This window comes from Stegastes partitus, unplaced genomic scaffold (assembly GCF_000690725.1).
Source record: "Stegastes partitus isolate 25-593 unplaced genomic scaffold, Stegastes_partitus-1.0.2 Scaffold68, whole genome shotgun sequence".
In the NCBI taxonomy this organism is placed as follows: Eukaryota; Metazoa; Chordata; class Actinopteri; family Pomacentridae; genus Stegastes; species Stegastes partitus.
The window spans coordinates 184903-204262 of record NW_007577799.1 but is presented as its reverse complement, the minus strand read 5'-3'; the positions used below and the strand labels follow the sequence as shown (position 1 = coordinate 204262).

At 40.0% G+C, this 19360-nt stretch overlaps 1 protein-coding gene and 1 non-coding gene across 2 annotated transcripts in view; both read left to right on the top strand.

The window, feature by feature from the left end:
• Window positions 1–347: 347 nt before the first annotated feature.
• pmfbp1 (polyamine modulated factor 1 binding protein 1) overlaps window positions 348–19360 on the top strand; it is a 92342-nt gene continuing 73329 nt past the window's right edge. The window contains exons 1-4 of the mRNA XM_008276301.1: window positions 348–584; window positions 5135–5284; window positions 15922–15992; window positions 17141–17180. Of these exons, the coding sequence (XP_008274523.1) occupies window positions 348–584; window positions 5135–5284; window positions 15922–15992; window positions 17141–17180 (498 nt within the window). The remainder of the gene's footprint in view (window positions 585–5134; window positions 5285–15921; window positions 15993–17140; window positions 17181–19360) is intronic.
• Window positions 631–712, top strand: trnal-uag (transfer RNA leucine (anticodon UAG)). The gene has a single exon. It is a non-coding gene; the product is annotated as a tRNA-Leu (tRNA).

Below are 19360 nucleotides of genomic sequence, written 5' to 3'. Positions count from 1 at the left end.
AGCACGCAGCGCCAAAGCAGGCAAAAACCGGAGGGGGGAACGCGGCTGTTCGTTTGGGAATAATTAATGTACAGTCCTTCGTTGTGGTAACGACACATGGCGACCAAATTGTTGGTGAAGCAACGGTAATTCACACAAAGTAACACAGATAATGTTTTATGTGCACTCAAAATGCCAGGCAGTTGGCTTTTTCAGTTTTTTCAGTTGTCCAGTAGTGTAAACTGTAAGCCTGTTTTAAAGATTTAACCAGAGTGACAGCACTTGACTATGACTACGAACTAGTTCGCCTTTTTCAAGCCTAAATGCATTCCGTTTAAAACAAACAACGTAGGGGCTTTACTGGAGCCATGCCAGCGACTTGCACACCAGAGTCAGGGGAAAACTCGGAGGTGTCGGGACAGGGGGGTGATACTTTGAACCTGCCCTCGCCCTCGGGAGCAACAGAGCTGAAAGTAGCCGACCGAAGTCCTGGGATGGAGGCAAACAACATTAAACGACTGCTTAACGAGTTCAAAGGACTTCACGAGCAGAGACTGAGATGCCTGCAGGTGGACACCACCGTGTCAAAGGAAGCGCTCCTGCAGGTGAGCAGCGCTTTGAACAGATGTTGTCACACAGGTGTTTACAGCAGGTAGCGTGGCCGAGCGGTCTAAGGCGCTGGATTTAGGCTCCAGTCTCTCTGGAGGCGTGGGTTCGAATCCCACCGCTGCCATTATGTCCCTTGTTGATCCTAACACGGTGTAAAGTGTGATTAACTCCTGTTGAGGTATGCACGCCTTTCCATTAATCTGAAGTGACCTGAAAATGTTATGAATGAGCACTTTGGTCAGTTTTCCATACACATTGTGACAGCAATCTTATGGCAACCGTGTGTGTTATGTTCACTTGCAATAACAGACAAACATGCGCAAGTGATGAAGCCTTTTTCCACATTTCTCCAATAACTCAAAAACATCACAGAGTGCAAAGATAGTTTGCTGCCAAAATCACAAATCACCTTTCTTTTTTTGCTATAAGGCTAAAAACTGACATCTCCATATTAATAAAACTTTGCTGCAACATAAACAGTTTAGATTAGTTTAATACTCACCAAAAAAAAGAAAGAATGTAATCTGTTTTTTGTTTTTTTTTAACCATATGACATGAACACGAATTGAAGTTTAGTCTGTTGCCCCCAGCAGTTTGTATGAGTCTTTCTTCTGAGTTTATGAAATGCCTGCAGCATCAAACAACTGCAGGATCCATATAAGCAAGAGAGTTGCGCGCGTTTGCTCACGTGAAACAATAGCGCCTGTAACTTGATAAATTATCCTCGTTATTACTTTGTGTTATGCATCATGCGACTGATGAGTATCGTGTGGATACCGTGGTTGTTTAGGTCACTGTGGTGGGTATATCTGAATTTTTGGAAAAGTGAGCTGTATGATGACAGAATGTAGGCACATTAACAGACTGATGAAGTCAGCAATGTCAGCGTGAAGCATTCTACATTTACTTGCGATATTTATACATCAAGGCGGTCTTTAGCATGAAATAATTTGTCCTCAGTCACATTTGCTGTTTCTGTTAACAGAAAAGTAAAGACAAGCAAGTCACATGTTTAATTAGACAATTAAAAACTATTAACCTCTAATAATGTATGCTCTTGTCCGTAGATTAACACTAGAATCAAATTGTTCCTCATTTTACTGTGGTCAGTGTAGCCTCCTGGTAACCCTCCTGCATTCTGGAGCTGAGATTATATTAATGTATTCAACCAATAGCATGGAATATAGGCTATATATGTCACAGTCCAAATTTTAAAATCCAGGCCGATTTTAAATCTGCCTATGCAAGATAAAAATTTTGATTTGGTTTGGGCAAGATTGAAATTTTGATTTGGTCGAGGCAAACTTTAAATCTGCACCGGCACAATAAAACTTTTGATTTCGCCTAGACCAAATTAAAATCCTTCTAATATCATAATGAGATTGTAAGATTTAAAAGATGCCTAGACCAAATCAACATTTTAATCTTGCCTAGACCAAATCAAAATTGTAATCTTGCATAGGCAGATTTAAAATCCGCCTGGATTTTAATTTGAACTGTGACACACACATATATATAGAAACATCATTCATCACAACATTCACATCCAAAGTCTCTACAGGATGTACAGTTTTTGGCTTCCATCTATTGTCATTAGGTTATCATCCATCCATTACAAATCAAAGAGCATCCTGTCCACCTTGACTTGTGCATCACAAGATGACCTCTGTCCTGTCAGACAAATGACGAGAGGAAGCGCAGCGGTGCTTTCATAAAGCCGCAGCACTTGTAACAGGTGGCAAATTGCATTATGTTTCCATCTGAGCGGCAGAGATCAGGAACACAGATCCACACTCATATTTAAAAAAGAGAGGTTTCTAATCATCAGGATTGTCATGTGACATCATTTAGCTACAGAATGTAGCCTGTGTGAGCTGGACTGTGCATCAAAGCAAGAATAACAAGGTTTCAGAGATGGGTTTCGGTCAGCCGGCCCCAGTCGAGGGCCTACCTAACAAGGTTATGTGTTTAGAACCCAGGAGCTCCATGTCCTAAAGGTTGATGTGGGCAGTTAATCATAAAGGTTGTCCATTGAAAATACAGAGCCCATTCTTCCATGAACCCATTGTAGGCTTACAGTGTTTCCTAAAATGTTAAAAATACTTTAGCAACCTGGCAATTAAAGGATTCATATAAATATAAATATATATTCATTGTCTCTTGCTTTAGGGCAGGTATCACAAATAGCTGTTCCAAGGCTGAAAAATACAAAACTAAAAAAAACAGTGTCAACCCTAGAATGTTACCTTAGATACTGTCACATTTGCCATCTTTGTAAAGTTACTTTCCCTGAAGCTATACATCAGTGTTATGTTATGCGTCAGGGGACAGTATAAACTGCTTATTGACTTTTTGGCTGTAGGGGACAAATGCTTTTGAACACAGATGTACAGGTGCTCCTCCAAGGCAATTTAATTCTAAAATTTTTTGGCACTCCCTTTTATCAGAGCGGCAATCATTGTATGTGTAGGCTATCTGGCTGACAGTACAATCCCTTAAAGGAGAAAAGTGCACAAACATTTATTTTTCTTTCTTTTTTCCCTATCCTTTTTTTTTTTTTATGGAGAAAAACTGACCTGAAAGGCTGTGAGGATTTAATACATAATGTCTGTTGAGGAACATGTTCAGGTGACCTTTTTTTGTAAACAATAAAATTTGAACTTTGAAATGCATTCTTTCAGACGCAAAGTAGGAACAGGGAATACAATCTCCCTAAGTCAGCCTTAACCCCGAACCAACTACCTCTTCCTTTCTAATAACACAGTGTGGAGGTCATCCATTGTGCATCCGAGGCAGGCTGCTATGTGAAAACCAATAGTGTCTGACCCTCTTGCATGGCAGTTTCAGTTTTCTATGGAGGCTTTGGAAAGTGAAACAGTGTTTTAAATGTCAGAAGTAATTTCATACCCTCACGAGGGTGATATCTAAAGCGTGTCAGTGACTTAGACAAGAAATTTAAACAGTGTTTTTCATAACAGTGCCATATTAACAACAAGCTCGTGGTTATAATGGAAGTGTTATTTAACTTAAATCGTGCAAGTGTAATTGTAACTCAACAGACAGTGGATAGCATTACCATTTCTTCCCTTAAAGGCTCTTGTGTCGAAGGGCCTACTCCGAATGTTAAAAATGGATGGACTCCTTGTTTGGGTGGGAAGCGAGCCTGTGGCCATCAGCAGTAGATTTCACCACCAACACAATTTCTGCTGTTTTTTTTAGGTGAGTGTTTGTTTCAGTTTGTCACAAAGTAAAAGAATCACAACCTGCCCTGCAAGACTATTGACTCCCCACCCGATGTGTTTCAGCGTTAAATCAGATTCTCCATCTTAATGGAACTACCCTAAAGACACAAGGGTGAGATACAACTAAATAAAACATACATTTTCAGATTCTAAACCCTGTTTGTGTGGCTCTTATGTTTCCCTTGTGAGGCCTTCATTTGGGGGCATAGTCCTTGTTTTTCTTCTCATTCAGCTGCTTGTCAAAGTGACACCTGACAACCACTGATTTGCCAAGAGGGAGTACCACATTTGTAGGTCAGAGAACATGGCTTACTGTGTTTGCATCCCTGTCTCCTTTGAACTATGTTCATCTTGCAGCTAATTTGCAGGAGCAGTTCATGTTGACATTGTACTCTCAATGCAGAAGCGTGAAGTGTGCTGTAAAGTTAGGGTGGATTGAGACGTACATGTTGTTTGACCTCATTGTAGAGTACCATTTGTGTCTCTTCCCATGCTGTAATTCATCTCTTAATTTAAACATTTTATTATATTATATACTGACTGACACATTAAAGCAAATAAAAATCGAAAAATATCTCAGCTGGCATCTTGGCGTTGATTCTACCATCCTCTGGAACGCTGTTGTAGGGTTGGAGCACCATTCTTCCAATAGATATTCCCTCATTTGTGTGTGTTTGAATGTGTGGTCGCATTGGACCAAAATCTGGCACCTATATTCAATTGGGAATAATAGAGCTGGTGTGTGCAAAGTGATCACCCAGAACAACTTTGTATTGATTTGCAGTGACCCTTCCCTCTTAGGGGACCTGAACCATATCAGCAAAATACTCTTCTTTATTTAAAAAACCAAAAACCAAAACTTTCACTTACAACAGCAGTGATTGATTGCCTAAAAATAGCCATAACTGTGATTTACATGCAATTACAGCCGAAAACAAATTGAAAAAAAAACTTCTGTAAATATTTTAGAGATGTTTCTTGTTAACAGGTTGTTGATGAATTAATTAAAAACATATAATTATGTTTCTCCTACAGCATATGAAACTAATCAAAAATGTCCTTAATTCAAAAGAAAAATGATCAGATGTGATTCAGTGTCCCTTAAAAAAAAAGAAAAAAAAGTCCATAGTTTGTGATGCACAGATGATTTGTGAACTTTACTCTGAAGGATTTTGTTTGCTGTCGATTTTACTGACTTGGTAAAATCAAACATATGTTAATTATAGAAAAAAAAACAACTGTCAGCTTGTTAAATCACAGTAAATAAACTACTGTTTGATCCTGCTGTGCTGTTATTCTTACAGAAGAAAGTGGATTTCCTGCAGTCTTATGTGAAGGACCTCACAGACCAGAACCAGGTGCTGGCTCAGACCATTGAGGATTTGCAAAGGGAAGCTGGACACAGAGTTTCCAGTTTTGGAATGAAGCTACACACCTCTGATCGTGATTTGAACGTAAGACTTCGTTAATGCTTTCAACATTGGTCAAGTGTCAGGATTATTTTTTATATTTATTCCTGTGTTTAAATCAAATTTACAGTGATCTTTATGGTATTTATTTGAATCGTAAATGTTTGTGTTTTCAGAAACACCATCTGTAGGAAATGTAGAGTCTGTGGCAAAAGGATTTCAGTGCATAGAGCGCTTGAGAGTATTTTAGTGGCATATTTTACAGTGTACATCGTGCCAACAAAGTCATTATATATGCAGATAACATAAATACAACAACATTATCAGTTTTTGATAAAACACTATTTTTTAAACTTGGATTGTAATCTGTAAAGTTTACCTCAAGATACCCACGACTCCCCTTGTGTGTGCCACCACACATGTATGAAACAAGAGCATGAATTACTTGCAGTCTCAAAGTAAAGGTAAAAGAATAATCAGACTTAGCTGTCTAGATGTAACCCTGCAAAGATTTGCAACATGGATTCTGAATACAAACCTAACTTACATCCTTTGGATATATTCAACGGAATGTTCTTTGCAACCTTCCTATTTAACCAGAGACATATATTTAGTATTCTGCTGTTAGTGGAGCAGAATATGTCAATAGAGTAAGAAGTCGTTTTGTAAACAATATCAAGCATGCATAACCACCATGGTGAAAGACTTCATTTAAAAGCGAGAAAATAAGAACGAGAGAAGAGAACAGTTTATGGTTTTCTTTTCTTTTCCTTTCTGTAATATTGTCGTCTCCCGGATCTTTTGTTTGTGTACGCCAATGGAGGCCAAAGCATCTCTGTCTTTGTGGAATCCAATCAGCAGTGCTCACACTGAATGTGGTTAACAGTTCAGTCCATGGAAATCCCTCATTGTTTAGACAGAGTAATAGCACTATGTTGAATAATGGCATTATAGAAAAGCAATTAGGAAGAGCATGGAGTTGTGCAACAGTTTGCTGTTTTTACGCACAATGACAAGCATTCTTTGTTAAACATACAGTAAACTCTTGAGTGTAAGCTGAAGAAGGAGTCAAGCAATGAAGGTCTGCTCTACTTACCTTTGAAGGTTCCAGCCTCGACCATTTTCTGCATGAAACTACAAATTACCATTCATTCTTAGTCAACTCGAGGTGAAAAGTTGTGCGCAAAAATGTCAGAACAAACTTTAGACAGAATAATGTGTTTTCTTTTCCACGATTGCATCAACATAAGGCAGTACTAAAGACATCATAACCATGTGATGTAGTGACCTTAACATTATTGTTCCATTGCAGTTATGGCCAGGCTTCTATCAATATTCACTCTTCTGAGTGGATTTTACACACAGAAAAGTAATTATGGCCTATTATACATCAACGTACTTACCTGCTATTATGGAGAAGGTCAGAGGGCTAGCTTTGTGTGTTCTCCCTGCTTCTGCAAAGGTCACTCTAATACAATGCTTTGCATTTCTCAGCATTCAAAGCTGTCAAATTTTTTAAACTTAATTTTCTTCAATGACATTGCTTTAGTACCGAAAAGTACCAACGTCTTTGCAGTTTCTTTTCCATTGCACTTTACCCGATGTATTTGTAGAATATGCTATACAATATACAATAAATGTTTCCTACAATCTGTAGCACAATATGTGCCTATGGAGAAGTGGAGGCAGCTGAGACATTTATTAATTTTCACATGCATCATCTGTAATGGAATATAAGGCACTTTACTAATTTCTTTGTCTCTCTCCTGCTGATTAAAAAATACAGACAAAGGGTAAGGGAGTAGGTGAAGACCAATCTGTAAAACTCATTAAAGTGACATTCTCTTAGTTGCCAAGAGTCCTTCAGTTCATCCAATTGCTTGATTTTAGTATTGTTTGAGGCGACGACAGCTTCTTTTGGCAGCTGAAGAGACACAGTGTGAGAAAACATAATAGTTTGTTGCCACTATCGACCCATTTTCGGAGCTTTTGAATGTCCATTTTCACCCGTCTTAAATGATGCTCTCACTGTCTGTTTATGTTACTTTGTATGTTTTCAGGGTCCAGATTGGTAAACAAATACAAACAAATGGACTGACTCACTCAACAGTCTATTAGGGCAGTCAGGGGACAACAGTGTGTTTCTGCTCTGATGTCCATAATGTAAAATCCAATCAAATGAAGAGCATTTAGAGCTACTTATGGACCGTTCCACCATGTAAACGATGCAATGAGCTCTGTAATAGGAGCTTGGCTAACGTCTGATTGAATCGTAGTGTATGGCCTTGTTGATGCACAATAGGCCTGAACTGTAATGGACACTAAACAGAGTTTGTTTTGTGGTCATAATATCATGAAATCCAAAGCTTGTATTCTTTGTTCTAGACTGCTGCAATTAGCCCATGGTCTATTTGTCATTTACAGGCAGACTGATATGGTATCACCATATCCCCTGCATACAATGCAAACCTGAATTAACAATACTTAGTGAATATTACCGAGTACCTGTTTTAAAACATGGTACCATTTAAGTAGGTTATAGGACAATACCCTTTGCATCTGGGAAGTTACGACTTCATCGTAAGATTTTTTTTCTTTTCCACAAATATGAATCCTTTTTACTTGGTAATTCTCAGTTGGAAAACATTCTGCAGCAAGGTGAAACCTGCATTAGTGATTCTACACTAAAATGGCCAAGGTCTTTACATCGCGCTAAGTAACAATCTTTAACAGCAAAAGATGTCATGCTCTGCAGTAGTGTAGTATTCACTGGCACAGGGTATTGTAGATTCTAAAGTGTGTAGATGTATAGTTTGTTGGCCCCTAGGCAGCTAGAAAAGGATTGTTCCACACTGAGAACATGTATTAGTGGTAGACTTCCAGCCCTTATGGTGCTGATATATTGAATGGTTAGCTCTTTTTCCTTTAACTCTGGCTGGACAATCATTTGTACAATCTGAGGATTATTAATCGTATAATGTAAAAACAAAAATGGCACTTTATTGATCCCTGTAGTAATGTTTTTTCCTCTAGTTTTATTCCAGGCAGGTCAAAGGCACACGGGCAGCTATAGAGCAACTTCTGGAGGTGGCAGGAATTCAGTATCTTGTTTAAAGACACATTTGTTGGCTGGATGGTTGCCAGCTATGGGTTTCAATGACAGTCGGAGGATGAATAAAGCACTTGTCCTTAATTTAAGACACTAGTGCAGTGCCCGTTCAAAATGTGCAGTTTGCACTGTGTGTGTGTGTGTGTGTTTGTGTGTGTGTGTGTGTGTTGCTGTAATAAACAAAAGATGCTCGAAGTGAACCTGAGGAGCAGAGCGAACCAACACACATAACGTCACTGCTTAGGAAAGAGGACAGCTATAAGGATATATTCACTGAAATGAGCGTGTGAATACATGTGTGTGTCGTTGCTTATAAACAAAAAAAACTCCTGAAGTGAGCCTGAGGAGCAGACGTAAGGCTAACGGAGCCGGCCATTGCTAAATGATCAAATGGGAAGTCGACGTTTATTAGTAGCTTCCTTTAACATAACCACTGTGGGGACGAAATAGATTGTGGGATTGCTGATTAGTTACCAAAGATAGCAACCAAAACAGCTTCACATCGGGCGGTGCTCATTGACACCCGGGGAAGTGAAGAAGACTTTGGTTACAGTATCCAGCAACAAGATTGAATGAGCTGTGGGCTGTGGGGATCTGCTGGGGAAGTAATTAAAAACCGATGTGAAGGCACTGTCAACGCCTCCTGATGACGGAGGAGGACATCATTGAAAACATACTATTGTGAGAGCGTAGCAGAGGTTATTTTTAGCCGAAATGTGAGGACCGAGCTTAAAAACGACTTCACACTCAGCAGGGCACACTCATTGAGTCCCCAGCAATACACCTGTGAAGGGTGAAGGAGATTGGACACACACACACACACACACACACACACACACACACACACACTCCTTCCTTTATAGTTTGATATAATTAGGAAAATATTGATAACCAGGCTCAGAAAGAGATCACAGATCAAAATTTTGTTCAAGATACCTTAATTAGTTATCAACAGTTCACTTTTTGCATCCATCAATTGATATACCTTTAAAGAGCCATTTGACACATTTCAGTTGAATTGTGTGAATCTGTGTGCTTGTGTAATTGTGCGTCTGTTTGGAACATGTTTTGATTCCCACAGTTTAGCCCTTGGCCTGCAGGGCAGTATGGGGGGACTGTGGGCTACGGGGGTGGGATCAGGATGCCTCAGAACAGATCAGGAGGAATCATTTGGGATCACAGGCCCTCTCTTTGATCTACTCATCCTGCCATCTCACATCCCTACACATGCCAATTGTTACCGTTCCAATCACAATCAAAACATCTACTTAGTAGGAAAATGCAATTTTGAGTCCCTTCATTGGAGATGTATAATATTCTTGTTGTGTTGTGGTTATATTGGAAATATCCCATTTGTTACTGTTCCTTGTTTATAAAAGACAGGGTTAACAAAGAAGACCTCATTTCCTTTTCCTTGTTCGTATCTGAGGAGAGAACAAATAGGTTACAACAAGTGTTGACAACAAATTTGCTAAGTGAATGCCAGAAATGTCTCCAGCTGTGATGAGAGACCTCCATTTTTTTTCTTTTTCTTTTTTTTTTGTGATTCACAAAGTGGCTATTTATGACATTCCCATAAACCACAGAACAGGGGTTATTAAAATCTTAAGGCCTGGGAACCAAATGAGAAAATTGGTCTCATGACTTAATCCATGCTAATGAGAACATAATTTTTCTTGTCATGCGGAGCACTCTTCATAGTAGCACTCTTAAGACCCATTTTGCTTCCTGGGATGTGGTTCAAGAAAACAGTGCATTAATGAAGAAGCCTGTAAGTTACACCATTACTGTTGGTTGAAAACCTTTTGATCTCCAAAAGAGGAACGTTTCTGGAAATAATAAAATGGCCCGACTTTCAGAATGACCACAAGTTATTGAAATCATACAGCGGGTTAGCTTCACGACCGTACATACTGATGTATTAAAATCAGCTTTAGCCTGTTTTCATGTGACAGCGGTGGCTCAAATATGGTAATTCATTGAGTTTAATTGTAAGAGCATTGTTCAAATAATTTATTTGCTGTAGCTGATGAAGAACAGAGCTATTCTGGTTAGCTTGTATGCAATTCCTGCTTTGGACCGGGGGACCCTGTGTCGCAGTGACTGCTCTGTTTGAGTCAATGAGAGAATGTGGAAACTCAATTCAGGTCTGCATTAAAAACAGTCTCTGAACTGTGTGACCTTTATCATTCTCCCCCCCCCACCCCGCTCTCCCTCACACACTTAAGCATTTGCTTGTGTAGCAGCTGCTTTGAGGGAGAGAGGGACTGAGAGTGAGAAAAGGAGAGCAGGCGAGGTCAAGGGGTTGCGATGGTTGACTATGCTAATGCTGTTGTTAATGACTTTGCTGTGAGTGATAATTGATCGTCTTCATTACCATATTAACTCCACAGCACCCCCCAACCCCACCCCAAGCCCCAAGTCTCTCTCACTATGCGGTATGCAGTAATGGATGCCCCCGTTTGATCCTTGGAATAATGAACTAATTAGCTTAATTAAAATCAATAGAGGTGCCAATACCAGGTTAGACGTTTCAGGGACGCCATCTCTATCTGCTGGAAAAGGAATTTTCAGAAAGAGAGGGCGAAACAGGATGGATGGCGAGGGGGTTAGAGGAGCTATTCATAAACAACAGGAAGGTAAAGACAGAGATGAGGAGCAGCAGGAAGCAAAAGGGATTTGGGGAGATGGGCAGACACTGGAGCAATATGAAAGGGAGAAGGAGGAAAAGAGGAAGCGAAGCTGAAAGGAGAAAGAGGAGTTGCAAGTTTTAAAATGTTAAAGTGAAAGATGGAAAAATGTGTAGACAAGGGTGAAGACAAGAAAGCATGAGAGAAAGAGACAGAAAATATCAGAGCAATGGAGGCAGCCAAAGAGAGGGAAACTAAACGAGAGAGAGAGGGCGAAAGAGGTTCCTAATGCTGATTTATGAGTGCTTGACGGTCGTTAGCTGGAATAAATGGCTTGTAGGAGTGGCTGCAGCATTACTCCCTGTACAGGATACTAAGTGCATTGTAAGGTCAGCCATAAGGCCAAACTTACATATGTAGTGCCCTGCCCTTGTAAACCTTTGTTAATATATCAGCCACAGGATGGAACTGTAACTGGTCCATCTGATACACCGGGATGACTGTGGCTCCCTAACCTGTATGGTAATTATTTTATTTCAGTTTTACTTTAAGAACAACCAGAACAGAACTTTTATAGTGGGCCAACACTGGGATGAAAGCAGCTGCAGTTGAAACAATTAGATGTTGAAATGATCAGCAGTCAACAACAATTTTATTAGCTGGTTAATTATTTACGTTGCTGTTAAAAAATGTGCTTGTGTCAGTTTTTTTTTTTTTTAATGTTATCATTGGTTGCTTTTCTCAGTTTTATATCTTCATAAAATAAATATCAGATAGGGAGTGTTGGTCAACCAAAACAAACAATTTGCAGATGTGACCTTAAGCATAGGGGAGCTTTGATGGATATTGCACAGTTTCTTGAGATTTAATAAACTAAATAATAAATCAATGAATTATAAATATTGAAAACAAGATGTTTAAGGTTATTTGTAACTTTGACATGTGCTTTCGCATTTTGTGCATTACTTTGCTGACTTTGCTTTGGTGAGCTGTAGAGCAACATAAAAACACAGTGGAACTGCAGTTGCATTGTAAAAATGCTTCTTACAATTTATAGAGGGAATATTTAAAAAAAAAAAAAAAAAATTCTGCAGAAGATTTGCACGTATGAACCAGGCCTACATATGCCACTGTGGGTTTGATATCAACTTAGGAGTTGTTAGGAAGTTACATTCTGCCAATCGTTCTGCAATGCACTGATGTAGGAAATTTTACATTATGAAGCTCATAGAGGAAGTTATAAGAAACTGTCCAAAGAAATGCATGTGAATATTGGTGCCATGCTGTATCTTTTCCATAGCAGATGGCAGCAGTAGATGTGTGTTTTTTACTTGCAGGCTAACATCATAGCCGCACCACTTTACACTTGAATCAAGTTCACTCAAATGATCACTTAGGACACAATTCGAATCCAAATTTAACATTTAACACACACTTTGTCTAAATATGCAGGCTTTGACACAGTAGAACAAGGAGCTGCCGTGTTCCTTCCAGTCACCATCACCATGAGTTGCATTATCCCTTTTTTTTTTTTTTTCATCCTTCGCTTTCTGTTGTGATCTGGTGACTCACGCACACACGTTCCTGCTTTTGTTTTTTCTCCTCTGTTGCTTTCAGTTGACCTAGCTCGAGAGAAAAAAGGATTGGAGGGGAGTGGAAAAAAAATGGAATGATTGCGTAAATGGATGGACTATTTTCAGATAGAAAAGAAACAAGAGAAAGGAAAGTGTGTGTGGTAGTGGTGGTGGTGGTGGTGATGAGGGGGTGTTAAGGAGGAGGAGGCGTGGGTGAGGGGCAAATGATAGAGACAGGAGGAGACAGAGAATGTGACGAGGTTGGAGGCTGGAAACAAAGAAAAAGAAATGTAGGAAAAGGGAGGAGAAAGAGGAACTATGGAAGTGGAAGACAGAGAGGGAAGTGGTACTGTGAATGACTGCTGCTATGAGCTTTTTTTGTTGTTTTTTTTTTTCCCTACAGTAAAAACTGCTGCTGTTTAACCTTTAATGGCTCCAGTTCCACTGTTACTACAAGTAGCAGCTTTTGTGGATCTGTAGACAGGATATGTTTGACTGTTTCCTGCATTTTGGCCTTCTCTGCCTGAGACTATCACGCAACTGTGCATGTTGTAGATGGCACACATAGTAAAAGATTGCATTGTGTGTTGTGTTTGTTTTAAAACTGTGTGATGTGATGCACTCGCTGTTTCTCCACGTGTTTGCCGCTCATGCTCACTCCTTTGAATTTTGACCATTACTTTAACAATATATTTCCTCACCGCTCATTAATGATACAGTTGTGTGTTACACACAAAACAGACACACACACACACACACACACACACATATACGTAAGCCCTCCCACTAACAAATGAGTTTACCGTGGTCATAACCTTCACAGGGCTCATTATCATAGATTGCAGGCCTTTTCATAAAGCTGAGACCACTGGTGACGGATTACTAACGGGATGGACACACACACACACACACACACATCCACACACACCGTGATCCGTAATGAGACCTTATTCTGGACACCCAACCCAGCTGCCTGTAAATTACAGCCGCCACTCCACCATACATACTTAATCAGCTAATGTTGTTTTATTCCTTATTATTAATTTGCTCCTGTTTCTGATTTATCTAAAGCTCTCTGCATCACACCAATATTTTGTCTCCTTTACAGTTCAGAGAGGCAGAGAAAGAGAGAAAGCTGTGTGCTTATTCATGTACTTAGGGGATTGCATCTGTAATGAATTGACTGGCTGTTTAGGCATACATAACACAGCCTACTACTCACCTTAATAATGTAAGCAGGTCGTAACTCCTGCTAACCCAAGGGTATATAAGGCATGCATACACACACACACACCCAGTCACATTCCCTAACACACACAGCCTACCTATATTAGCTGCTGACCTCTACCTTTGCCAGGTCTTCTCATTGTCACATTGCGGCTGCATTGGAATCTGAATGTTTTATGATAGGGGGAGAAAATGTTGTGTGTGTGTGAATGCGTAATTGTGTGTTGTATGTGGTTTGGTGACCGGATTCATGCCCACAGCCAGTCTGTGCTTATTTGGCTTTTTATATTATTCTCATATAGACCAGTAATGGTGCAGTTGTATGCAATACATTATACAATATCATTTAAAAAGGATCTCCATGCTGAAATCAGAAGGTTAAATTAAATTACAGCAAATCAGTTCTATTAAAACACCTTTCTGTCATCATTATTCCAGACATAAGGTGCTTAAATAGAAATTTAATTAGTTTCATGAAGTACATGGCGCGGTGAGAATGAAGAAGGAGAGCTGTTTGTCTGTCGTTTGTGGTTTACTCTATTTTAAACCAGTGTCCTAAAAAGCAGCCTGTTCACTCGGCAGACATAAACACAACCAGTCTGCCAGCAATATGCATCAAATATTAACATCACATTTAATGGACTGGATTTCATCTTTCCACCAGCTTCTCTTTCGGATAGTCTTCCTTGTGTATATTTGGGTTACTATTTGACTCCCCTATATTCTGCATACAGACAAACACACAGCTGTATACACACTTAACATATGCATAATTGAAAAACACACACACAAGCTCCTTCTCAAAGCACACACACAAACAGACACACGTATACTCACACACAGGGCTATGTGTTGACCTGTGAGTCATTGCTGTCAGCATTGATTTCCTTTTCCCAGAGTGACCCCTGTCACCACAGCGATAGAGTGGCCGATATTTCACCAGGACTGCTGGGTCTCTCTCTTTCTGTCAGGCCCTCCTGTCGTTCTCCTTCTGTAAGTCTTTTTCCTTTATCTTCCTATTTCTCTTTTCAACTCTTATCTATACCTCTTGTCCATTGTCTGTTTGCTTTTCTCTTCTTAATAGTCCTTTCTAATGAAAAAAACGGACAACCGTAGCTGTTAACGTTTCCCCTCAAGCTCGGTTCATTTGTGTATCTTCCTCATTTTGTTCTCTTTCAGTGCAGTTTGAAACTCGTCCTCCACAGCTGTTTAATCAGAAAAAAAAGGACACACAGAGAGAATGGTAGACAGAGTGATGTCAAGTGCTTTTTTGAGACCTAGGAATTGTCCCGTACGAGCAGAAGACTGTGTGTGTATGTTTGTGTCTTTGCCTGTGATTTCATGTCTGTCTCTCTTGTCTCCCTCGATTTCTCGAACTCGTCTTTCTTTCTCAGTGTCATCCTTTCAGAGCAAGCGACTCCCTCCGCTGCTACTGCATCAAATGTATTATGTTTAAATCCCCAAAGAGGAAAGCCAAATGATTCAATCATTAGAGTGATTAGCTTTAATTTCATCTTCGATTCTTTCTTATATATTTGATTTTGTCAGCTTTTTTGATTAGATTTTGGTTATTTGTGTGCAGTTGTTCCTCTTTTGAAAACGAGCAAAGCAGAAAGCAGTGATTTATTTTATTCTTTTGCCCCTTCAATAGCTTATTTTTAGAGCTGCAATTTGTATAGTAATGTCTCCAGCTCTTTTTCCTGTGATAGTCTCATCATGTTGCTGTGGTCAACAAGATGCAAATTCCCAGCAATTAGTCAGGGGTGACACACTTCACACCTTTACTCCTGGGTGCTGTCAAATTTCATAACAGTTTACAGCACCTGGAAAAATCAATTTCTGCTTGAGTATTTTTCTTTTATTGAGCAGTGCCTAATTGATAAATAGAGCTGTATTGCGCTAAAAATGAAACTGTATCCAGATTAGTCGGCCTTAGTTCAGAAAAGCATCACGTTAAAGGCCGTTTCATATCGCTTAGATCATACTACTTGATATTTTACTCACTATTATGTAACTGTACTTAATTAAAATGATTTTGAAGCTGTAAACAATTTTTCATACCTGCAGCTTTAATTTGTTGTTTAATAATCGGGGTGTTTTTGTCACTTTCCCTGATCTTCTGATCCCAATTCTCTCTTGTAGGTGTCTGAGGTTAGTCTAAGGACGTTGCTGCTGGATGAGCTTAAGGGACCCATGGTTCACATCCCACACAGGTATGTGAAGCCAAACCATACGTATGGCTGATTTCTAATGATTATCAGTTACTCACCTTCCCTCCTCATCAATGAGGTGATATTTTTCTCTAAGTAAAAGTTTGCTCTTGACTGAAATAACGAATAACTTCATGAATCAACCACACACACACACTCCAGATACCCCACTGTGGAGAAAGGAAACAGAGTTGGCCTTAGGGACTGTGTCTATCCTTAGGGAGGTTGAGCTCCTTAGGGAGTCACTGCAACACCACTGTCCCCATGGCAATATGCAAATCCCTATATGATATTTCCCACCATGCAGTGCTCCGAGGCCCCTAAAGACTTGTTCTGTTTCTACTTTAGACCTTTCTGGAAAGACAGGTTTTTATTTTAAGTTTGACACATTTTGACAAAACTAATGAAAGAAGTGTTTTCTGAATTTAAATCTTCGTGCTCATACATATGTACCTGTTCCACACTTCTCCTTCGCCAGCAAGACACCTGGACTCAACCGACTAGGATGAGGTTGTGATGTTTAAATGATGTGAAGACCACATTTTGGTAGTGAAATCTAGTGCACAAATAAAACATTTCAACTGACTCCATGTAACTACTGTACACTTGAATATTCCTGCTTCATATGAACTTTTCATAGATATCTTGTGCTAATAAGTAATAGATTTCTGACAAATGCTTCATCCTAGAAGTTGACACTGTATAAATCAGTTAATTTCCAAACATAGGAATGGTAGTGCAGTCAATAATTTTATTTTATTTTTTTAAAAAGCTGTCACATGAAAACTAAAAACACATCCAAATATGGTCAAAAGTAACAGTCAGTAGTTTGACAGCCTGCAGTGCAGCCAATTAAAGCACCCAGCCAAGCAGAAATCAGTGGTCTGGCACAATGTGGCACAGTTGAGTTTGTGGCTGTACGGGGTTTCTCTGCCATTCCTGTAAAAGGCACTGAAGGGCGTGATGGATCCTCAGTCAGCGTACTCGCTGTCAGAGATGTGGGGATTTGCATCACACCTTGAGCGTTTTAAATGGCTGCACATATAATAATAAAAAAAATGAAATAAATGAAATGAGTAAATCAGGTCTCATGAAATGAAATGACAGGCAGGTTGAAACAGCGGGTGAGTGTGTGTGTTTCTTGCCACCAGCGTCAACATTAAACACATCAGATTGAAGCCACCCTCCAGGGTAGCATCACTCAGCCAGATGTGTGCTTGTGTGTATGTGAGCGTGTGCATGGTGAAACCTAAGTCTTTTATCTACTTTTCCGTTTCCTCTGTGTTTTTTTTTTTGTTTTTTTTTTGTTTATCTACAAATTTATTTATATATTTCTGCTGAAATAGTGTACGGAACACACACATAGACTCACACACACACACACACACATTGATCTATCGATGTATTGATGTGTGAGTGGGTGTCAGGTTTTTTTTTTATTTTCCATCTCCCCCATTTTTTTTTTTAATTATTTCCCTTAGTATAATCTCCTGCAGAGTTTTTTTTTTTTACACTTGAGTTAACTTGAGTGCTGTTTTCCTTTGCCAAAAGCAGTCAAATGCTGAAAGTTAGTTAGGTATAAAAAAAAAAAAAAAAGCTTTGACAGAATATCCTGATTCTCATTTGGGAAAGGTAGAAACTTAACTTATTTCACACTCAGGCAGTATCCCTCAGTGTAACTGTTCTAATTCACAACTCCAAACTTTTCTCTGTTAACAGAAGCGATAAGATATTTAGGCTTTAAGAGACTGGAGGTTCATCATTGATACATTATTATTTTCCTCGTGGCTTTGCTTGTTTTTCTATTGTCCAGCTGTTTTTCTGACAGTCTCCCGACACTTCCCATACCATTTTCTTCTTTGCACTGACAGTAGTACTGTAGATGCTACATTACTTTCTACCTCTGTCTCTATCTCTTGCCTCTGTTTCTTTCTCTCCCTACCTCTCTCTCCCACTTCTCTCTCAGGACGGGAGGAGGATATGTCTCTTTTTCTCCATATTGACTTTCCCAGGTCAGGCTCCTCTTCTCCTATTAGGCCAAGCTAACTGATCAATACGCGGGCCTGGTGGGCTGCGGTGTGGACATGCAGACAGGCACACACAGCAGGCTGTGCCCCGGCCAAGTGCCACACTCATTAACAAACACATACACGCCAAGCATATATACACATTCTGTATTTACCCATTCACATGCTCGCATAAATCTAAAAATCTATCTTTTTTATTAGTAGTTGCACTAACTTTATAATAATACAACCTACCATTCAAACAGGAGTCTAACACTGTAATAAAAAAATTGCAAACAAACAAATCTGATGTCCAACTTGATTAGTCAATCACGTTTAAATCTTCATCCACTTGGTTGCTTCTCTGTCAAATACGGAGCAACAAGAAACTCCTCCTCTCCTCTCAAATCTTCTCCTTTTTTCTCTTCCCCTGCTGTTCTCCCAGCTGGTGAGTTGTGACATCTGCAGTGCTGCGACGTGGATAAGCAGCTGCCAGAGATGGAGCAAGGGAGGGAAGAGGGGAACGATGGAGAGAAGACAATGCAGGAGAAAAGTGAAGACGGAGGAAAAGGAGGGAGGGGGGAGAGTTGCCTTAGGAAGGGGTGAGGGATGCTGACAACCAGCAACAGTTAGACGTACAGCGGGGGAAAGACACGGTTGCGTGTGCGCGCGTTCGTGAATGTGTCTACGTGTGAGAGTGTGCATCTGCGAGCGAACTGGTGTGGGCATATGTGCATATGTGTCTGTGCATGGCAGCGTGCCAGGCGGTGCCATCTGGCTGCTTGACAGAGCTCTTCTCATTAACAGGGAGGTTAATTGCTGTGGCAGCACCCAGGCTGTGTCAAACATCACCCTGGGGACGTGGCGGCAACAGACTATCTACATGTTTGTGTATGTGCATGCACCGACATGTGTGTTTAAGCATAAAACGCGGAAAACCCCCAAACTCTTATCTCAACATAAAAATGGTTAACAGCAACCTGCAGCGTATCAGCCCTGACATGTGAAGAAGGTATCACAGGGGACCCGTGCCCTGTGTGTGTGTACATGTGCACGGGCATGTGTGTGTGCTTGTGCATACATGCCAGTCTACATGCATGTTTATATTAGTCTTATGAATTATGCCTTGTTGCTGTAATGATGTAGAAAGAATTGGGTTTACAGAGCCAATGTCTATAGCCCTGAGGGCAAACACATATACACGCTCACACACACCCACATGCACACAGGGTGGGGGGAAGTGGTGGCAATTTGCATGTTATTACTGCATATTCATGACTAATTTTGTTAGCCTTGCTTAATAGGCCTGAGTGACAGCTTGAGAAATCGAGAGCCTGCTTTAATATCACACACACACACACACAC